General features: G+C 59.2%; 2 protein-coding genes across 4 annotated transcripts; one reads left to right on the top strand and one right to left on the bottom strand.

Annotated features, from left to right (window-relative positions):
* The first annotated feature begins 786 nt into the window (after positions 1-786).
* On the top strand, positions 787-11,353 carry RAC3 (Rac family small GTPase 3). 3 transcript variants are annotated; one of them, XM_075904220.2, is made up of 6 exons: positions 787-973; positions 5,177-5,248; positions 6,310-6,427; positions 6,844-6,906; positions 10,062-10,221; positions 10,451-11,353. In XM_075904220.2, exons 1-6 carry the CDS (start codon positions 939-941, stop codon positions 10,579-10,581), a joined length of 579 nt encoding a protein of 192 aa, XP_075760335.1. In that variant the 5' UTR covers positions 787-938; the 3' UTR covers positions 10,582-11,353. The 3 variants fall into 3 exon arrangements, with proteins under 3 accessions (XP_075760335.1, XP_075760336.1, XP_075760334.1); XM_075904221.2 differs by having other exon boundaries at positions 818-973; positions 10,062-10,225; XM_075904219.2 differs by having other exon boundaries at positions 844-952.
* On the bottom strand, positions 11,072-20,052 carry DCXR (dicarbonyl and L-xylulose reductase). Its single transcript, XM_075904218.2, has 8 exons — positions 19,895-20,052; positions 19,724-19,821; positions 18,122-18,276; positions 15,014-15,056; positions 12,533-12,632; positions 12,307-12,371; positions 12,111-12,228; positions 11,072-11,634 (listed from the first exon to the last, which is right to left on the bottom strand). Exons 1-8 carry the CDS (start codon positions 19,950-19,952, stop codon positions 11,531-11,533), a joined length of 741 nt encoding a protein of 246 aa, XP_075760333.1. The 5' UTR covers positions 19,953-20,052; the 3' UTR covers positions 11,072-11,530.
* Positions 20,053-21,388: the final 1,336 nt, after the last annotated feature.

Below are 21,388 nucleotides of genomic sequence, written 5' to 3'. Positions count from 1 at the left end.
AAATAGCTATTCCCTCCCTCCCTCTCCCTCACCCCATCTTCTGTACTAAATCTGATTTGTCAGTTTAATGTGTTCGTTTTTTTCATTGTATTCCTTTGGTATATATGGTCATGCCAATTCTCTTCCAGAATATTATCTGAGGAAGTGGGTCTGGCCCACAAAAGCTCACCTATTAAACCATCTTGTTAGTCTTCAAAGTGCTACATAGTTTGATCTTGCTAAAACAAAAAGAAAAACTAAGATGGCTACCTCCCTATTACTATTCAGTAGAAGGAGACTATCATGCTGTGGTAGGATCTGGTGTATTTTCCTGGATGGGGCATATAAGGGGAGGGTGATATCTGAATTCTGGTTGCACTGGACTTGGCACAGGAAAGCAGAAAGGCAGGAGTTTGCTCTGGATTCAGTGTTAGCACCTGAGCTCCACTCTGGCTGGAGTTTGCTGGTTGCATCTCCCCATCCCTCCAGCATCCATAGAGGCTAGCACCTGCCCCTCCTTTCTGTGCTTTGGTTTGTGGTTTGCTAGCCTCGATGTGAGCCCGTGTGCTTCCTCGCCAGGAGGGATGTTTCTGGCTTGGAGGCTGGGGCTGAAGCCCGAGCGTGGTGCTTAGTGCGGCTGTTGTGTGTGCACAAAGCAGAGGTGGTCTGTGGAACTCACCGCCACAGGATTGCCCGGGGAGTCTGGGCTTTTATTTCAGGGTCTGAGCGAGTCTCCGCCCTGGGCCCTCTGTGCATGGGGCGAGAGGGTTTCTTCGTCTTCCTTCGGGGCGGCGGGGCTGAGCGGGAGCAGAGGGGGCGGAGGCTGTAGCTGCCCGCCAGCCGGCCCCGGCTCCCCCCCGCGGGGCGCGGCTGCGCTCGGCGTGTGGGCCCCGCCCGGCGCCGCTCGCTCGCTCGTTCGCTGCTGCGGCGCGTCGCAAAGGCGCCGCCATCCCGGGCAGATGCAGGCGATCAAGTGTGTGGTGGTGGGCGACGGGTGAGCGCCGGGCCTGCCGGGGGGCGCTGGGGCCGCAGAGCGAGTCTGGGGGCCGGGCTGGGAAGGGCCCCCGGGGGTTCCCGGCAGAGCCGCGCCCTGGCGCCTGCTCCCAACCGGAGCGGCCCCGCATCTCCCTTCGCGTACCCCCCCCCAGTTCCGTGCTCCCCGCATCCTCCCCTATCCGCGTACCCCCAGACTCCCCTGCGTCCTCCCCATCCTAGTCCCCGCTCCGTGCCCCCCCGATTCACCCCGCATCCTCCCCTATCCGCGTACCCCCAGACTCCCCTGCGTCCTCCCCATCCTAGTCCCCGCTCCGTGCCCCCCCGATTCACCCCGCATCCTCCCCTATCCGCGTACCCCCAGACTCCCCTGCGTCCTCCCCATCCTAGTCCCCCGCTCCGTGCCCCCCGATTCACCCCGCATCCTCCCCTATCCGCGTACCCCCAGACTCCCCTGCGTCCTCCCCATCCTAGTCCCCGCTCCGTGCCCCCCCGATTCACCCCGCATCCTCCCCTATCCGCGTACCCCCAGACTCCCCTGCGTCCTCCCCATCCTAGTCCCCGCTCCGTGCCCCCCCGATTCACCCCGCATCCTCCCCTATCCGCGTACCCCCAGACTCCCCTGCGTCCTCCCCATCCTAGTCCCCGCTCCGTGCCCCCCGATTCACCCCGCATCCTCCCCTATCCGCGTACCCCCAGACTCCCCTGCGTCCTCCCCATCCTAGTCCCCGCTCCGTGCCCCCCCGATTCACCCCGCATCCTCCCCTATCCGCGTACCCCCAGACTCCCCTGCGTCCTCCCCATCCTAGTCCCCGCTCCGTGCCCCCCCGATTCACCCCGCATCCTCCCCTATCCGCGTACCCCCAGACTCCCCTGCGTCCTCCCCATCCTAGTCCCCCGCTCCGTGCCCCCCGATTCACCCCGCATCCTCCCCTATCCGCGTACCCCCAGACTCCCCTGCGTCCTCCCCATCCTAGTCCCCGCTCCGTGCCCCCCGATTCACCCCGCATCCTCCCCTATCCGCGTACCCCCAGACTCCCCTGCGTCCTCCCCATCCTAGTCCCCCGCTCCGTGCCCCCCGATTCACCCCGCATCCTCCCCTATCCGCGTACCCCCAGACTCCCCTGCGTCCTCCCCATCCTAGTCCCCCGCTCCGTGCCCCCCGATTCACCCCGCATCCTCCCCTATCCGCGTACCCCCAGACTCCCCTGCGTCCTCCCCATCCTAGTCCCCCGCTCCGTGCCCCCCGATTCACCCCGCATCCTCCCCTATCCGCGTACCCCCAGACTCCCCTGCGTCCTCCCCATCCTAGTCCCCCGCTCCGTGCCCCCCCGATTCACCCCGCATCCTCCCCTATCTGCGTACCCCCAGACTCCCCTGCGTCCTCCCCATCCTGGTTCCCGCTCCGTGCCCCCCCGATTCACCCCGCATCCTCCCCTATCCGCGTACCCCCAGACTCCCCTGCGTCCTCCCCATCCTAGTCCCCCGCTCCGTGCCCCCCGATTCACCCCGCATCCTCCCCTATCCGCATACCCCCAGACTCTCCTGCGTCCTCCCCATCCTAGTCCCCCGCTCCGTGCCCCCCCGATTCACCCCCATCCTCTCCTATCCGCGTACCCCCAGACTCCCCTGCATCCTCCCCATCCTAGTCCCCGCTCCGTGCCCCCCCAATTCACCCCGCATCCTCCCCTATCCGCGTACCCCCAGACTCCCCTGCGTCCTCCCCATCCTAGTCCCCCGCTCCGTGCCCCCCCGATTCACCCCGCATCCTCCCCTATCCGCGTACCCCCAGACTCCCCTGCATCCTCCCCTATCCTCGTCCCCCTACATCCTCCCCTATACCTGTCCCCGTCCCCGGCTTTTTCCTATCTGTGGCCCCCCTGTTCTGTGCCTCCCCACGTCCTCCCCACCCATGTGCCCCCTCCACTTCCTGCCCCATCTGTGTCCTCCCCAGAGTCCCCCCATCCTGTATTGCTCCCCGCCACAGCCCTTTCGATCTCTGTCCCTGCCACATGCCCCCCCATCCTGTGCTGTGACCTCACCATGTGCTCCCTGCTCTGTGTCCTGCTGTGTCCCCTTGTCTTGTGCCCCCCCATGTTCCCCCTGCTGTGCCCCCCCTTGCCCTGGGCTGTGTCATCCCCACAGTACTCCCTGGCTCTGTTCCCCCCTCAGTGCCTCTGGCCTGTCTCTCCCCTCCTCCCCTGCCCTGTGTCTCCTCTCTCACACACACAGACCTGTCGCCCACCCAGCACCGCCTCCCACCCTATGTTGTTTCCCCTGCAGCACGTGCCCCCCCCATCACGTGTCACCCTACCCAGCAGCACATCCCTGCGCCTGGGATTCTCCCCCCCCCCCCAGCTGTGTGTCTTCCCGATAGCAGTGCAACCCCTGGCCCCCCTCTGAGCCAGGTGTCTTCCTCCACCCTTGTGCCCCCATGTATCTCCCCCCTCAGCAGTGCCCCCCAGTTCTGTCTCTCCCCCTTGCTGTGGTGTCTCCCCAACTACGCAGACTGATCATCCCCCGTTCTGATGCAGCCTTAGGAAGTGGTTACATCACAATGGCAGATGAAAGGAAAAGTCAGGGACCCTTCTGCTACCCACCTGTCTCATCTCCTTATCCCGTTCCAGCAAACATCTCCCTCCTCTAGGGCATCCCACGGGAGCCACCCAGCCTGTCCTGCCCTACCCATAGCTCACCCTGGGGCCTACAGACCCTGTTGGGCTCTCTCCCCACCATCCCAGCTTACCCTGGGGCCATCTCCATATCTCTCACCATCCCCCCTACCTTACCCTTGTGTTGTCCATTGGACACCCACCCAGCCCCTGGGGTGAGCAAAACGCTAGTCAGGCCTGAAAAAGAGCATCTGGGCACCCAATTCTAGGCACTGGGATGAGGATCTGTAAAAAGGAGCTCTTGGGACTGTCCTTTACTTCATGTCCCTACGTCCCAACAGCCAGTGGTGAAGATAACTAGAGCCCTGCGCATCTCTGCTTTAGATCCATGGCTCCTTTTCCTGATACGGATACAAACTTTGTATCTAGACCCCAGCAAATCTGCGCACCTCTGCTTTGTGTCCGTGGCTCATTTTTGGTGATACGGATGCAGATACCAATTTTGTATCTATGCAGGGCTCTAAAGATGATAAAAACATAGCACCTTCCTTCAAAGCAGCTGCTACTGGTCACTGGGGGCGATGGATGGGGCTGGCATCTTTTTGTTGGGCCTTGCAGTACGTTGACTCCCAGGGGCGTCAACCACTGTGCAAATATATACGAGGTGGGAAGCTGTGCCTAGAGAGCCGACAAATAGACAAGATACACAGTGAGCAGGCAGGGAACTGGCCGAGAGGTGATATGACTTGCCCACAGCAGGTAGAGGCAAAGCCAAGACAACCAGGTCTCCTGACTCTGTTCCATGCTTGGTCTGATCTGCCGATTATTTCATCCCTCTGATGGAGAGAACCGTTCTGCTTCAGTGTCAAATCACTGAGTGGGACGAGAGAGGGATTCCGTGGACGCTTAGGCCTGGAGCGTGGGGCGTGCTGCCGCGCCCCTGGCTTGACGTGGTCTCTAACAGTCAGGGTTTCCCGTTTGGTTGAGTGGCTCTCAGCACCTCAGTGTACACATTGTGCCAGCACCTCTGCCTCAACTCCTCAGAAACGCGGCCCGTAGAGGTGGAACAAGGACAAGTTGCACCTAGGAGGGCAGAGAGAGGCTGTTGTGTGTCTGAAAGCCCCATCCTGGCTAGGGCCTTGGTGCCGGTTATGCCAGTTATCACACTGAGGGGGGAGCAGCCTTTGAATGTGCAGCGCAACTCAGGAGTGGCTCTCTTCGAGCATGGTCAGGTGTGTGCTTGGGTCACAGCAGCGTCCCCTGAGCTGCGCTCTTGTGCGGCTGCTCAGGAGAGACTCCAGTGCCCTCCAGCTGATTAGCAGAGCACCCGCAAGCATGCAGCATGTGTGGTACACAAGCACATGCCTTGGTGCACATAGAAAAATTCATACCATACACAGATGGAAAAGATTAGTGGGAACATTGGACACAGCATGGAGCGTGTTCAGGTCTGGTCCCACCCCCTCGCGTGCTGGAGAGTAGGCTGCACAGCTCTGCCTCTTCACTGGCCCTCCAGCTTGCTGCTTGTATCTTTCTCTCCTGTGGCTTCTCCCATCCCGCCACGTCATGCTCTGCCCTTTCCCTTTCTGCAGGGCTGTGGGGAAGACCTGCCTGCTGATCAGCTACACCACGAATGCCTTCCCTGGAGAGTATATCCCCACCGTGTGAGTATCAACCGGGCTGCTGGCCCAGCATGAGGGGAGATTGTGATCATGTGACAATTAGGGATGTGAAAAGTTGGTTAAAATCTTAGCGGTCACATGCTGTGGGCTCTGCAGTGTAAAGCTTTAAAGAAGCTTTAAGTAAGGGCGGCATTAGCAGGAGTATTGTGAGCAAGAGAAGTCATTCTGCCGCTCTACTCTGCGCTGGTTAGGCCTCAACAGGAGTATTGTGTCCAGTTCTGGGCACCACATTTCAGGAAAGATGTGGAGAAATTGGAGAAGGTCCAGAGAAGAGCAACAAGAATGATGAAAGGTCTGGAGAACATGAGCTGTGAGGGAAGGCTCAAGGAATGGGGATTGTTTAGTTTAGAAAAAAGAAGCCTGAGAAGGGACATGATGGTGGTTGTCAGGTATCTAAAAGGGGCTCACAAGGAGGAGAAAGAAAACTTGTTCTCCTTGGCCTCTGAGGACAGGACAAGCAGCAATGGGCTTAAACTGCAGCAAGGGAGGTTTAGGTTGGACATTAGGAAAAAGTTCCTGCCTGTCAGGGTGGCTAAACACTGGAATACATTGCCCAGGGAGGTTGTGGAGTCCCCATCTCTGGAGACATTTAAGAGCAGGTTACCAGACATCGGTCAGGGATGATCGAGACGGTGCTGGGTCCTGCCGTGAGAGCAGGGGACTGGACTCAACTCTCGAGGGCCCTCCCAGTTCTTGTTCTGTGATTCTATGAAACTGCAGAGCCCACGGTGAAGCCCCTGCTGGCCCCACTTCCCTGAGAGCCAGGCAGAGTGTAACCGACAAGCACCAGTTAACTGGTTAACCGATTGGTTAACTGGAGAATCGGTTACACTCCACCATCCCTGGTGACGATCCCAGTGCTTATCTGTGCCAGGACTGACCTCGGGGCCTGGCAGCATCAGTTATAAATGTAAAAGCATGGCTTGAGTCCCAGCACCTCTTTCATTGCAGATAAATGCCGGATGGTTCCCTTCTGCCTCGCCCTGGGCCTGTGCCCGTTGCGGTTCCCTTCTTGTCACTCACAGGGATTCTTTCTGTGGCAGGTTTGATAATTACTCGGCCAACGTCATGGTGGACGGGAAGCCAGTGAACCTGGGTCTCTGGGATACAGCAGGGCAAGAAGACTATGACCGGCTGCGGCCCCTCTCCTACCCTCAGACGGTGCGTGGGCTGGGCTCGTTCTGCACCTGGGCAGCGTGGTCTCTGGGTCCAGCCCTTTGCCTCTTTGGCAGGGTCCCAGGTTTTGAAGCTGGGAGTTTGTTTGCATCACTGGAGCTGCCCCGGGAGGTGCTGTGGGGTGAGAACAGATGCGGCTCCCCCTCCCCTTCCCCCCCGCAGCCCCTCCAAGTGCTTTTGGGGGCCGGTTTGAATGGCAAAAGCCTGCAGTTTGTCTGGGGGCCTTGGAGGCTGCTCATGCGTGTAGCTGAGGACCTGCCCCCACACAACTGTCATTTGCATTTGGTCTTTCAATGGAAGGATTTCCCCCCCACCCAACCCTCCCTGCCTGATGCCCCCATCCATGCTTGGCCATTGCTGTTGGATCCTTTCCCAGGGACTGATCTCCTGTCCCCTCACAGGACGTCTTCTTGATCTGCTTCTCCCTGGTGAGTCCGGCCTCGTTTGAGAATGTCCGAGCCAAGGTAACTCGCTTTCTTCCTTTTTGGGGAGGGGGAGGAACAGCCCGATCCCTGCCCCCCATGAGAGACAGACCAACCCCTGCTGTACACTCTCATCTTCTCTCTCACAGCACTGAGACAGTGTAGGGAGCCCAGGGCCAGCAGAGCTGGCTGTGTGTAAGCCACAGTGGCTGCCCTTTGGAGACAAGCCTGAAATCCCTCAACCCTCCTATGAAAGGCAGAGGAGAGGAGGCAGCTGCAGCATGGTGGAAGGGTTGCTCTTCCTTTGGCTGTCCCTGCCTTCTGAAAGCTGAGCTTTAGATAAGGCTAGAAGCAAACATGGGGCAAAGGGAGGCGTAGTATCCCCAGCTGTGTCCCCGACAAAAATAAATCCGAGACTAGAGTTTTTTATTTCAAAAGGGCTAACTTTAATAAATTAAGGAAATTTGTTAGGGAAGTCGATTGGACTAAAGAATTTATGGATCTAAAGGCAGAGGAGGCCTGGGAATATTTTAAGTTAAAGTTGCAGAAGCTATCAGAAGCCTGTATCCCAAGAAAGGGGGAAAAAATATAGGCAGGTGTTTTAGACCAAGCTGGATGAGCAAGCATCTCAGAGAGGTGATTAAGAAAAAGCAGAAAGCATATAAGGAGTGGAAGATGGGAGGGACCAGCAAAGAAAGCTACTTTATTGAGGTTAGAGCATGTAGGGACAAAGTGAGAAAGGCTTAAAGTCATGTAGAGGGAATTAAAACCAATAGCAAAAGGTTTTATAGCCATATACATAGGAAAAAAAAAGTGGGACCACTAATTACTGAGGATGGAGTGGAGGTTAAAGATAATCTAGGCATGAGCCAATATCTAAGCAAATACTTTGCTTCAGTCTTTAATGAGTCTAGTGAAGAGCTTACGGATAAGGGTAACATAACAAATGGGAATAAGGATAAGGAGGTAGATATTACCATATCCGAGGTAAAAGCCAAACTCGAACAGTTTAATGGGAGTAAATCGGGGGGCCCAGATAATCTTTATCCAAGAATATTAAAGGAACTGGCACATGAAATTGCAAGTCCATTAGCAAAAATTTTGAATAAATCTCTAAACTCAGGGGTTGTACCATTTGACTGGAGAATTGCTAATATAGTTCCTATTTTTAAGAAAGGGAAAAAAAGCAATCCGGGTAACTACAGGACTGTTAGTTTGACATCTGTAGTATGCAAGATCTTGGAAAAAATTTTGAAGGAGAAAGTTGTTAGGGACATTGAGGCTAATGGCAATTGGGACAAATTACAACATGGTTTTACAAAAGGTAGATCTTGCCAAACCAACCTGATCCCCTTTTTTGAGAAAGTAACAGATTTTTTAGATAAAGGAAATTCAGTGGATCTAATCTACCTCGATTTCAGTAAGGCATTTGATACAGTACCACATGGGGAATTATTGGTTAAATTGGAAAAGATGGGGATCAATATGAAAATTGAGAGGTGGATAAGCAACTGGTTAAAGGGGAGACTACAGCGGGTCATATTGAAAGGTGAACTGTCAGGTTGGAGGAAGGTTACTAGCGGAGTTCCTCAGGGATCAGTTTTGGGGCCAATTTTATTTAATCTTTTTATTACTGACCTTGGCACCAAAAGTGGGAGTGTCCTGATAAAATCTGCGGATGACAGAAAGCTGGGAGGTATTGCCAATTCAGAAAAGGATCGGGATATCATACAGGAAGATCTGGATGACCTTGTAAATTGGAGTGATAGCAATAGGATGAAATTTAATAGTGAGAAGTGTAAGGTTACGCATTTAGGGATTAATAACAAGAATGTTAGTTATAAGCTGGGGACACATCCGTTGGAAGTAACGGAGGAGGAGAATGTCCTCGGAGTCCTGGTTGATCACAGGATGACTATGAGCCGCCATTGTGACATGGCCGTGAAAAAGGCTAATACGGTCTTGGGATGTATTAGGCGAGGTATTTCCAGTAGGGATAAGGAGGTGTTAGTGCCATTATACAAGGCATTGGTGAGACCCCATTTGGAATACTGTGTGCAGTTCTGGTCTCCCATGTTTAAGAAGGATGAATTCAAACCGGAACAGGTACAAAGAAGGGCCACTAGGATGATCCGAGGAATGAAAACCTGTCTTATGAATAGTGATAGAAATGTAGCCATGTTAGTCTGGGGTAGTTGAAGCACGAAAGCTCATCATCTAATAAACCATCTTGTTAGTCTTTAAAGTGCTACATTGTCCTGCATTTTGTCTTATGAAAGGAGACTCAAGGAGCTTGGCTTGTTTACCTTAACCAAACGAAGGCTGAGGGGGGACATGATTGCTCTCTTTAAATATATTAGAGGGATAAATACCAGGGAGGGAGAGGAATTATTTAAGCTCAATACCAATGTGGACACAAGAACAAATGGATATAAGCTGGCTAGTAGAAAGTTTAGACTTGAAATTAGACGAAGGTTTCTAACCGTTAGAGGAGTGAAGTTCTGGAACGGCCTTCCAAGGGAAGTAGTGGGGGCAAAAGACCTATTTGGCTTCAAGAGTAAGCTAGATGAGTTTATGAAGGGGATGGTTTGATGAGATAACATGATCTTGGTAACTAATTGACCATTCATTATCAGTGGGAATAGGCCAGTGGAGGGATGATAGGAGTTTCTATAGAGAACTTTTCCTGGGTGTCTGGCTGGTGAGTCTTGCCCACATGCTCAGGGTTTAGCTGATCGCCATATCTGGGGTCAGGAAGGAATTTTCCTCCAAGGTAGATTGGCAGAGGCCCTGGAGGTTTTTCGCCTTCCTCTGTAGCATGGGGCACAGATCACAGCTGGAGGATTCTCTGCATCTTGGGGTCTTTAAACTATTTGAAGGCTTCAATATCTGAGATATAGGGGAGAGGGTTATTCTAGGAGTGGGTGGGTGAGATTCTGCAGGGGGTCAAACTAGATGATCATAATGGTCCCTTCTGACCTTAAAGTCTATAAGACTTGCTGTGCAGCTTTCCTGCTCTATGCCTCAGTTTCCCCACTTGCTTTAACTCCTTTTTGTAGCTGCACATAAATGGTCCTTCGCACGGACTCTTGCTAGTATTTTAGATGCCTTGGGGTGCTGTCTGAACCTACTAAACGAGCAATTGGTGAATGAGGCTGCCCGCCCCTGCCGGAGCTCAGTGCACGTCTCTGTTGTAGTGGTACCCAGAGGTCCGGCACCACTGCCCAAATACTCCCATCATCCTGGTGGGCACCAAGCTGGACTTGAGGGACGACAAGGACACCATTGAAAGGCTGCGTGATAAGAAACTGGCCCCCATCACCTACCCCCAGGGCCTGGCCATGGCACGGGAGATTGGTAAGTCTTGGGCACCTACTGCGGCAAGAGCCAGCGCCCCTTTCTGGGCCTGGCTTGTGGTTTCCGGGGAGGGGGGGGTTATCCTAGCACCCGGGACCCCTCGCTGTGGCCTAGGAGGCTATTGTGCTAGGCCCTGTAGAAATGGGGAACAAAAGGGCAGTCCCTTCTCCAGAGTTTGCAGCCTCAGCCAGGCCGTGGGCGGTTTGGTGCGAGATGTCTCTCCCCCCAGGCTCAGTGAAGTACCTGGAGTGCTCGGCCCTGACCCAGCGGGGGCTGAAGACGGTGTTTGACGAAGCCATCCGGGCCGTGCTCTGCCCCCCGCCTGTGAAGAAGCCTGGCAAGAAGTGTACCGTGTTCTGAGCGTGTTGGCAAGGTGCTGACTCAGCATGTCCTGTTCATCCCCCTCCAACAGATTGCGTGTTCGCGGGGTGTTTCTGGAGGGGGCCGTGGTCTGTGGGGCCCTTCATCATGTATGAAGTCAGTGTTTTTTAAATGTCTCTTTGATTTAACGTCAGTGTTGATGTGAAGGGGCAGTGGGGGCGGGAGGTTAGGTGGATGCTGTGCAGCCCCCAGGGAAGGAGCCAGGGGCAGGGTAGCTCTCCTTTAGCCACCCGTTCTGTGATGGAAGCCCCTGTGTGCAGTGCACAGGGGGAGCATCCCTGGGGGGGAGGTAGGGCCACTGGGAGTTGGTTTGTGAATGCCAAGACCAGCTGGAAGGGTAGTGGGGCCTCCTGACCCCAGCCTATTGCTGGTGATACCTAACCAGCAGGTGCACTCAGTGCCAGCACCTGGGAGTCAGAGAACAAACTCCAGCAGGGGTGACGTAAGCAGGAGCCAGAGGCTGAAGAACTAACGATTTGGTGCTTTATTGGGCACTAATCACAAGGGCAGCTCAGTGCCTTTTACCGCAGCATCCGTTGGGCGTGGCGCCAGCCCGGCAGTCGGGGGAGAAGGACGGTGCGCAGGGGCCTCTCCACCCCATGCAGCCCAGGGTATTGCTATGGAAGGGGCTGGGGCAGCGCGCGTCGGGGGCTGAGGAGAGGGGGCGAGCAGACAGGCCCTGGTTCTGATCATTATGTAGAGTGACAAGACAAACACCTCTTATTTTGGTACAATAAACATTCTCCATGAAGGAGTGTGGAGCCTTTGTTCCGGGCAGAACAACCGCGCTTCCCCCAGGGGGCGACCCGCCGAGCCCCTCCCCTCACGTGGCGCCTGTGCCACGCACTGGCCCCGCCCCCCGCTTAGCGTAACAACGGTGCCAGCCAAGGCAGGCGTCTCCTTGGGGGGCCAGTGCCCGGGCAGCAGCTTAGGCGACAAGAAACCCCCCATCCACTGGCAGCGAGGCCCCGGTTGTCATCGCGCTCCCGTCACTCAGCAGGAAGAGGATGCTGTTCACCACGTCGTCTACCTCTGGAGCAGGGCACAGAAAGACCCTCAACTGCACTAGCAGCAGGAACAGAAACCTGCTGCTTCAGGGAGCTGCCTCCCTCTGCCTCGTGGGGCATCCTCTTGGCCACTACGGAGATCTAGTGTTGGGGGGGTTCCCCCTCCTTCGGCTAGTCCCTGGGCTGTGTTCCCAGGGTGGCTGGCTGGCGGGCACAGCACAGGGTGGGGTTACTCTCCTGTGCGCCTGCCTGGTGGGGGGGTATTGCCCCCCGCCCAGACTCCTACTAGGGAGGCGGGATGAAGAGCCCTGACTGGATCTTGCTGGCTGCAAGTGCAAACCTGGGCACGGCCGGACGGAGCAGGGTGGTGCCAGTGCTGCTCCCCGGGCTGGTGGGCTCACAGGGGCAGGCAGCCACGGCTGAGCAGCCTGGGAGGAGGACGCACCACAGCGCAGAGGAGCTGAATGTGGAACGGCTCCTTAGCAAACCCCTGCCACTGACCTGCAAACTTCCCCAGAGGAATTCGCCGGATCATGCCTGCCGCTTTCTGAGGCTCGCTCCAGTTAATTCGCCCCATGTCAGTCATAACCACCGTGGGGTTCACGCTGTTCACCCGGATCTGCCACCAACCGCAGGACATTAGGTAACAGAAATGCCTCTGCCCCCTCCCTGCTCTCGTGCAGAGCCTGGCTCTCACCTTGTGCGGTCCCAGCTCCAGAGCCATCGCCTTGGTCAGCATATCCAGGGCACTTTTTGTACAGCCTTCAATAAAACCCAACCAAAGGAAGATGAGTGCATGGCCCCTGAGCCGGGTCACCACACTCGCTGACCCCACACCCGCATTCCTGCGCTTGTGGCTTCCAGCTGCCCTCCCTTACAGATCGATGGGCATGTCTGGAGGGGGCTGAAGTGGAGACACTCACAGTAGACTGCATGCTCCTGCAGAGCCCGCTGAGACGCCTGGCTCGAAACATTGACGATTGCTCCTGCCACCCCCCGTGCAATCATCTGCCGGGAAATGATCTGAAAGATAATGGAGCAAGTAATTAAGGAATTCATCTGCTGACATCTGGGAAGAAAATAAGGTGATAGGAAACAGCCAGCATGGATTTGTAAAGAACAAATCACGTCAAACCAATCGGATAGCTTTCTTTGATAGGATAACGAGTCTTGTTGATAAGGGAGAACCGGTGGACGTGGTATATCTAGATTTTAGAAGGGCATGTGATAGGGTCTCTCATGATCTTATCAATACATTAGGCAAATACAACCTAGATGGGGCTACTATAAGGTGGGTGCATAACTGGTTGGATAACCGTACTCAGAGAGTAGTTACTAACGGTTCATAGTCATACCTGAAAGTTCTGCAGGGGTCTGTTTTGGGATCAGTTCAATAATACTGTTATTAAGTTTGCAGATAACACCAAGCTGGGAGGGGTTGCAAGTGCTCTGGAGGATAGGGTCAAAATTCAAAACAATGTGGACAAATTAGAAAAATGGTCTGAGGTAATAGGATGTAGTTTAATAAGGATCAATGCAAGGGAATCCACTTAGGGAGGAACAAGCAGTTTCACACACTCAGAATGGGAAGCGCCTGTCTAGGAAGGAGTCCTGCAGGAAGGGATCTAGGGGTCAGAGTGGACCACAAGCTGAATATGAGTCAACAATGTGACACTTGCAAAAAAAGCCAACGTGATTCTGCCTCCTTGGCCTCTGAGGACAGGACAAGAAGCAAGGGCCTTAAACTGCAGCAAGGGAGGTTTAGGTTGGACATTAGGAAAAACTTCCTGCCTGTCAGGGTGGTTAAACACTGGAGTAAGTTGCCTGACGAGGTTGTGGAATCTCCATCTCTGGAGATATTTAAGAGCAGGTTTGACAGACACCTGTCATGGATGATCTGGATTGGGCTACTCAACACGCAACCTGCAGCCCGTTGGTTTATGGTCTGCCGTGTGCTTACACAGGGCTCAACGCACAGCCCGTGGGTGGGATCTTTTGAACATGGCCTCCACAGGGTGAGCATTGAAAGACGCAAGTGGATGTACTGGCTGGAACAGATGGGTGCAGGGTGTCGGCCTTTCTAGACTCCAGGGAGGAGGTGCCAGGAGCGCCAGGGCATTGTGGGATGTGCTGGCTGCTTACCCTTGTGGGCAGAGCCTGTGAGGTGTTGAGTGGCTCACATTGGCCACGTTTGGGTCCAGCGCCGCAGCTTAATGCTTAATCTTTGTATTCCTGCCTGTCCGTGTGAAAGACGCTATTTGCATAGATATTTGCATGTATATGCAACTACATTTAAGTTGCGGCCCTTGGCATGTGCTGTGAGTATCATTGTGGCCCCTGGGGCTTCCAAAGTTGAGTAGCTCTGCTCTGGATGCTGCTTGCTCCTGCCGTGAAGGCAGGGGACTGGATTTGATGACTCTCGTGGTCCTTTCTGGTTCTAGTGTTCTATGATTCTATGAAACAGCACAAAAGAACAAGTGTTGGGGGGAGGGGAGAACTCATCCAAGCCAGCCTATTGGTGCCTTCCTCGGGGGGTTAGAAGAGCTTGCCTGAGCAGTAATCCCAGACTCTGCCCAGCGCTGAACTCAGGCAGGAGCAGCTGCTCTAACATACACTAACGAAGGCTGGTTCTAGCAGAGATGCTGGCCCAGCTTCACTTGTATTTCCATTGTACACATGGCTTCAGGGAAGGTGAAACTCAACAGCGTATCCCTGGCAGGGATGTTAAGGACGAGTCGACTATCGGATAAGCAAATGCTTATTGGACAGTCAGTCGACTAGTCGATCCCCCCCTTGCTGCCTCTCTCAGATAGAGGCAGCAAAGGGGAGGGGGGAAAGGGGATATTTCAAAGCAGCAGCGCCACACAGTTGAGCCCCAGCTCAGCTATGCGGCGTGGCCTGGAGCCCAGGGTCACCTGAGACTCCCCAGCTAACCCCGGGCACCATGCGCTGCAGCGCCGCACAGCTGATCCTGGGATTGTTGTGTGGCGCTGTCCCTTTCAAACGCCGAGGCAGCGTTTCAAAGGGGCAGCGCTGCATGATGCCTGGAGTCAACTGGGGAGTCCCCAGCTGCTCCCGGCTCTGCGTGGCATTTCAAAACGGCAGCGCAGCACGGAGCCCAGGCTCCATGGTGCGCTGTCGCTTTGAAATGCACAAGAGCCCCCGCTGGGGACTCTTGTGCATTTCAAAGCTGGCACGCCACTGGGCTGCATGCGGAGTTCCGCATTCCTCCTTTGAAATGTAGGGACCCCAGCAGTGGCTCTTGTACATTTCAAAGGAGGAATGTGGAAGTGCCTATTGAGTAGTCAAAGGAAATTCCATTGACTCCTCGACTAGTAAATTAATCACAACTTAACATTCGTAATCCCTGGCTCCAGCCCTCTCCACTGACAGGCCCGTCTCACCTGGGAAACATGGAGCACGGCCCGAAGGTTCACACTGAAAGACCTGAAAAAAAAGGTCCAAGTTAGGGAGAAAGTCGCAGTGTGGGGGAGGGGGTGTGGGGGGAGAGGGTGTAAACTCCATGGGACTGGTCTTATCTGAACACCCGCGTGGCATTGCGGAGCCACCTCGCCAGCAATGACCATTCCCAGGAGGAGAAGAAAGTGCTGTCGCTGGCACCCCCCACATCCCCCGTGGAGCAGAGACAAGAGATTGTTAGGACCCTCTTCTAGCCTAGCACCTGTATTATACAAGGGCCCAGGCCCAAGCCAGTGGTCTCTCCTGGCCCAAGTGATCCTTAACTTGGTGACCTTGTGCGAGGGTCCACCAGCCCTCCCAGAGAGAGTCTCAACCACAGCACGCTGGGCTCATTTTAGCCACTGGCCAGACTGTGGGTGGCACCGAACACCCGCTCAGAATAGGGCTCCACAGCCCAGAGCTCAAGCGACCCGCCAGCCTTCCGAGTAGGCACCCACCACAGGGCCTGCAAACCTTTCCAAGGCTTCAAACCAGCAAGGAACTCCCACAAAACTCTTCAGAACAGCAGTCAGAAGCTGCTCCCTCAGTCCAGAACTTCGCCCTCTGGACTAGCAAGTGGCCAGCTGTTTCATACACCCACTACTAGTCATACGTGAAACACTGGGTGCTCCATTTGCACCGTCTCTTCTTCTTCGCTTTGGGAACAAGGGTTTCCTCCAAGAAGGGAGGAAATGCACCTTCCTGTGCTCACGAGAGCTCACAGCCAGCTTGGAAGACATGACCCGGAATGGACTTACAAGTAAGTATTGCAATTCCTCTCCCCTCCCCACCACCCAGAGTAAGATCTCTTGAATTTCCCTCCCTCCACACCTGAGCCGTCTTAAGATGAGACTCAGTTTAAGGCAAGTGAATCCAGACTAGGGTTCCCGCTAAGCTGTGCCCTGCTCACAATAAACGTCACTCACCTGCAGAACCACACAGCAGCACTCCCCACCACCCGATTTCCTGCTGGAGCGGAAGGTGAGTGCTAGGGATGTTAAGGACGAGTCGACTATCCGATAAGCAAATGCTGATCAGGTAGTTGAGTCAACTAGTCAATTCCGCCCCCCCCTGCTGCCTCTATCAGATAGAGGCAGCAATGGGGGGGAGGGATTCTTCAAAGTGGAAGTACCACACGAAGCCCATACCCAGGCTCCATGAAGCACTGTCGCTTTCAAACGTTGTGGCAGCAATTCAAAGGGGCAGTGCCACACAGCTGATCCAGGGCTCAACTGTGTGGCACTGCCCCTCTGAAATGCCACCGTGGCATTTGCATGGAGCCTGCTGATCCTGGGTTCCAGTGCAGCGCACAGAGCCCAGGGTCAGCTGGGACGTCCCCAGCTGCTCCTGGGTTCTGGGGAAATGCCATGTGGATGACCCCCAGGCTCTGCGTGGCATTTCAAAGCAGCAGCGTAGCATGGAGCCTGGGGGGAGACTGACTCCCCCGCTGACCCCGGGCTCCAGGAGGGCGCTTCTGCTTTGAAATTCACAAGCGCCCCCTCTGAGGACTCTTGTACATTTCAAAGCTGGAAGGCCGTATGCAGCCCCGAGTCAGTGGGACTTCCCGCTGGCCCCGGGCTGCGCATGGAGTTCTGCGTTCCTTCTTCGAAATGTACAAGAGCTCCAGCGGAGGCCGGGGGGGGCTTTTGTACATGTCAAAGGAGGAACGCAGAAGTGCCTATCAACTAGTCGATGGAAATTCCACTGACCACGCGACTAGTCAATTACTCGATATTTAACATCCTTAGTGAGAGGTGGGGGTCTGGCAGGGCCATGTGATGGCAGCCAGGCTCCCCTGCCATGTTAGCTCCAGTTGGGGGCAGCTGCTCCGGTGCCCCGGCTGGGCTGGAGCGCCAGGGCTGGGGGTGGCTTTTCAGGTGACCCTAGTTGGGGCCAGAAGCACCATGTGGCAGGTGGTGGGGGCAGCACAGTCCAGGTGCGCATGGGGCAGCACAGCCCCAGCTCCCCCCTTGCCCATGAGTCGAGGGAGCCCAGCCCAGCCCCCAGCACTTCCTCCCATAAATAGTTGCCGGCTGGCCTGGGGTCAGGCAGTGCTCAGCTCTGCTTCCCCCCCCAGCAAGCAGCTTCCTGGACCCATCCCCTGCAAGGAACTGCTGGAGCAATGGGCCGCCCAGCTCCAGCCTCCCCCCAGCGAAGAGCTGCCACCTCCCCGAGCTCCCCCTGACCCTGAATCCTGCACCTCCTGCCCGGATTGTATCTTGTGCATTACCCTTTGGGCTAGTATTTCTTCTTGTGCAGCAATTTAAATGTGACACACAGGCAGGCGGGTGCCACGGTGGCGCACGTCCAAACAAGCGCCCGCCAGGCCAATGTGGGTGCACAAGAGAGAACTCCGCTCACGGCTGGGCAGTCCTAGCGGGAACCCTGGGACCTAGGGAACACGGTGGCTGAAGCAGACTGCCTCCCCCAGCGTTACGGGCCGGCTGGGGGACTCAATAGGCTGCTTTTTCTGTCAGTACTGACCAATGCTCTAAGTCTTGCCATCCCTGTGTGACGTAAATACTGTTCTGTGCACGGAGGCGTGTGTGGATGTGCACCACGCTAGAAACGAGGCATGTGAATCTCCTGGGCAGCTGCCCAAGGGCACAGCTCGCAGGGAGCACTGGTACTGGCTGTGGCCAAGGCGTTTTCCAGTGGAGATGCACCCAGCGTGCCAGAGCGAGACGTATCGGGGTGAGGGGAGACCATCTCCCCATTTCTCAGCCAGAGGAGCAGGCTCTGCCCCCGCACGGGAAAACTGCCCTGAGAGCTGCCTTGACTTGCGCCGGACCGGTGGAGCATGCGCATGCCCTTGCTCTGACTCCCCCTGGGCTAAGGTCAATGGCTCGGCAAGTCCTTGCACTGGCCAAGCAGCAGCGGCGTGTGCCATGGCCATGGCCCTGGGCCAGGCTGGCCCCAGGCAGGCCCCAGGCAGCAGGAGCTGCAGGGCTGTCTACCTCCAGCAGCCTTGGCTTTGTGTTTTGTGTGGCACGGCACAGCCCAGCCCCGCTCCACTCCCTGGGCTCAGCCCCCAGCTCGGTGCCAGGCCTCACCTGTCGAAGGCCTCCTTGGTCACCTCTAGGAAGGGCTGCAGCATGGCCACTGCCGCGTTGTTCACCAGCAGGTCGACGTCGCCCACCTTGCTCAGCGCTGCCTCGGTGGCCTCCCAATCAGCCAGGTCCACACAGAGCACCTGGATCCCAGCACCCTGCGGACACAGTGGGAGGCCCAGACGGGAGTGCGCGGCGCAGGGTAGGAGGCTGCTCTGGGGAGGGGGGGGGCTGAAGGCATAGTGGGTGTCGGGGACCAGACGGGGGGTTGGAGGCCCCCTGAGGAAGGGGTGTTTGGACCATTGGGGTGGGGGGTGGAGCCTGGGGAGAGGATCAGTGGAGGGTAGAGCTGGGGGTGGGGGGTACTAGGCAGCTGACCTGGCCCCATGGGGGTGGAGGGTGGTGCCTGTGAGGGGAGACATGGAGAGATGGGGGGTGGAGCCTGGGGGGTCTCCGGGTTGTTGGGGAGGGAGACTGGGGTGACCAGGCTGGAGAAGGACTAGCCTGGCCTGTCGGGGGGCGAGTCACTGGGGGGGTCTGGTGGGGCACACGGGGGGCGGGTCGTTGGGTGGGACGGGGGTGTCGCTCGGGGGCTGGGGGCGGGTCGTTGGGGTCAGGCGGAGTGGGGGGTCATTGGGTGGGACGGGGGTGTCGCTCGGGGGCCGGGGGCGGGTCGTTGGGGTCAGGCGGGGTGGCGGGTCGTTGGGTGGGACGGGGGTGTCGCTCGGGGGTCGGAGGCGGGTCGTTGGGGTCAGGCGGGGTGGCGGGTGGTTGGGTGGGACGGGGGTGTTGCTCGGGGGTCGGGGGCGAGTCGTTGGGTGAGACGGGGGTGTCGCTCGGGGGCGGGTCGTTGGGTGGGATGGGGGTGTCGCTCGGGGGCTGGTCGTTGGGTGGGACGGGGGTGTCGCTCGGGGGCCGGGTCGTTGGGTGGGACGGGGGTGTCGCTCGGGGGTCGGGGGCGGGTCGTTGGGTGGGACGGGGGTGTCGCTCGGGGGCCGGGGGCGGGTCGTTGGGTGGGACGGGGGTGTCGCTCGGGAGTCGGGGGCGGGTCGTTGGGTGGGACGGGGGTGTCGCTCGGGAGTCGGGGGCGGGTCGTTGGGTGGGACGGGGGTGTCGCTCGGGAGTCGGGGGCGGGTCGTTGGGTGGGACGGGGGTGTCGCTCGGGGGTCGGGGGCGGGTCGTTGGGTGGGACGGGGGTGTCGCTCGGGGGTTGGGTCGTTGGGTGGGACGGGGGTGTCGCTCGGGGGCCGGGGGCGGGTCGTTGGGTGGGACGGGGGTGTCGCTCGGGGGTCGGGGGCGGGTCGTTGGGTGGGACGGGGGTGTCGCTCGGGGGCGGGTCGTTGGGTGGGACGGGGGTGTCGCTCGGGGGTCGGGGGCGGGTCGTTGGGTGGGACGGGGGTGTCGCTCGGGGGCGGGTCGTTGGGTGGGACGGGGGTGTCGCTCGGGGGCCGGGGGCGGGTCGTTGGGTGGGACGGGGGTGTGGCTCGGGGGCGGGTCGTTGGGTGGGACGGGGGTGTCGCTCGGGGGCGGGTCGTTGGGTGGGACGGGGGTGTCGCTCGGGGGCCGGGGGCAGCCCGGGGGGGCACCGGGGGCCCGGCCCGTTACCTCCTGCGCCAGGCTCTCCAGATCCGCCCGAGTCCGGCTCAGCGCGATCACCTGGGCCCCGGCCGCGCTCAGCGCCAGCGCCGCGGCCCGGCCGATCCCTGCGGGTTGGCGAGAGGCGGGTCAGGGTCGGGCCGGGCCGGGCGGGCCGCGCCCCCCACGGGCCCCACGTACCTTTGCCCGCCCCGGTCACCAGGGCCCGGCGGCCCGCGAGGCTCCGGCTCGGCTCCATGGGCGGCTCCGCGACGCGCTGGGTCCCGCTGCCGGGCCACGTGCTGGGGCGGGGAGGCCGCGCGGAGTCCCGCCCCGGGATACGGGGGGGCAGGGCGGGGGGGCACAGCTGGGCTGGGGCGGTACGAGGCGGGGGAGGCCGAGCGAGGGGCACAGCTGGGCTGGGGCGGTACGAGGCGGGGGGGCCGAGCGAGGGGCACAGCTGGGCTGGGGCGGTACGAGGCGGGGGGCCGAGCGAGGGGCACAGCTGGGCTGGGGCGGTACGAGGCGGGGGGGGGCGAGCGGGGGGCACAGCTGGGCTGGGGCGGTACGAGGCGGGGGGGCCGAGCGGGGGGCACAGCTGGGCTGGGGCGGTACGAGGCGGGGGGGGCCGAGCGGGGGGCACAGCGGGGCTGGGGCGGTACGAGGCGGGGGGGCCGAGCGGGGGGCACAGCGGGGCTGGGGCGGTACGAGGCGGGGGGCCGAGCGAGGGGCACAGCTGGGCTGGGGCGGTACGAGGCGGGGGGCCGAGCGAGGGGCACAGCTGGGCTGGGGCGGTACGAGGCGGGGGGGGCCGAGCGGGGGGCACAGCGGGGCTGGGGCGGTACGAGGCGGGGGGGGCCGAGCGAGGGGCACAGCTGGGCTGGGGCGGTACGAGGCGGGGGGGCCGAGCGAGGGGCACAGCTGGGCTGGGGCGGTACGAGGCGGGGGGGGGCCGAGCGAGGGGCACAGCTGGGCTGGGGCGGTACGAGGCGGGGGGGGCCGAGCGAGGGGCACAGCTGGGCTGGGGCGGTACGAGGCGGGGGGGCCGAGCGAGGGGCACAGCTGGGCTGGGGCGGTACGAGGCGGGGGGGGCCGAGCGGGGGGCACAGCTGGGCTGGGGCGGTACGAGGCGGGGGGGGGGCGAGCGGGGGGCACAGCTGGGCTGGGGCGGTACGAGGCGGGGGGGGGCCGAGCGAGGGGCACAGCTGGGCTGGGGCGGTACGAGGCGGGGGGGGCCGAGCGGGGGGCACAGCTGGGCTGGGGCGGTACGAGGCGGGGGGGGGGCGAGCGGGGGGCACAGCTGGGCTGGGGCGGTACGAGGCGGGGGGGGGGCGAGCGGGGGGCACAGCTGGGCTGGGGCGGTACGAGGCGGGGGGGGGGCGAGCGGGGGGCACAGCTGGGCTGGGGCGGTACGAGGCGGGGGGGGGCGAGCGGGGGGCACAGCTGGGCTGGGGCGGTACGAGGCGGGGGGGGGCGAGCGGGGGGCACAGCTGGGCTGGGGCGGTACGAGGCGGGGGGGGGCGAGCGGGGGGCACAGCTGGGCTGGGGCGGTACGAGGCGGGGGGGGGGGGGCGAGCGGGGGGCACAGCTGGGCTGGGGCGGTACGAGGCGGGGGGGGGGCGAGCGAGGGGCACAGCTGGGCTGGGGCGGTACGAGGCGGGGGGGGGGCGAGCGAGGGGCACAGCTGGGCTGGGG

Source organism: Pelodiscus sinensis, chromosome 20 (assembly GCF_052426305.1).
Source record: "Pelodiscus sinensis isolate ZL-2025 chromosome 20, ASM5242630v1, whole genome shotgun sequence".
Lineage (NCBI taxonomy): Eukaryota > Metazoa > Chordata > Testudines > Trionychidae > Pelodiscus > Pelodiscus sinensis.
This window is presented reverse-complemented; position numbering and strand designations above follow the sequence as displayed.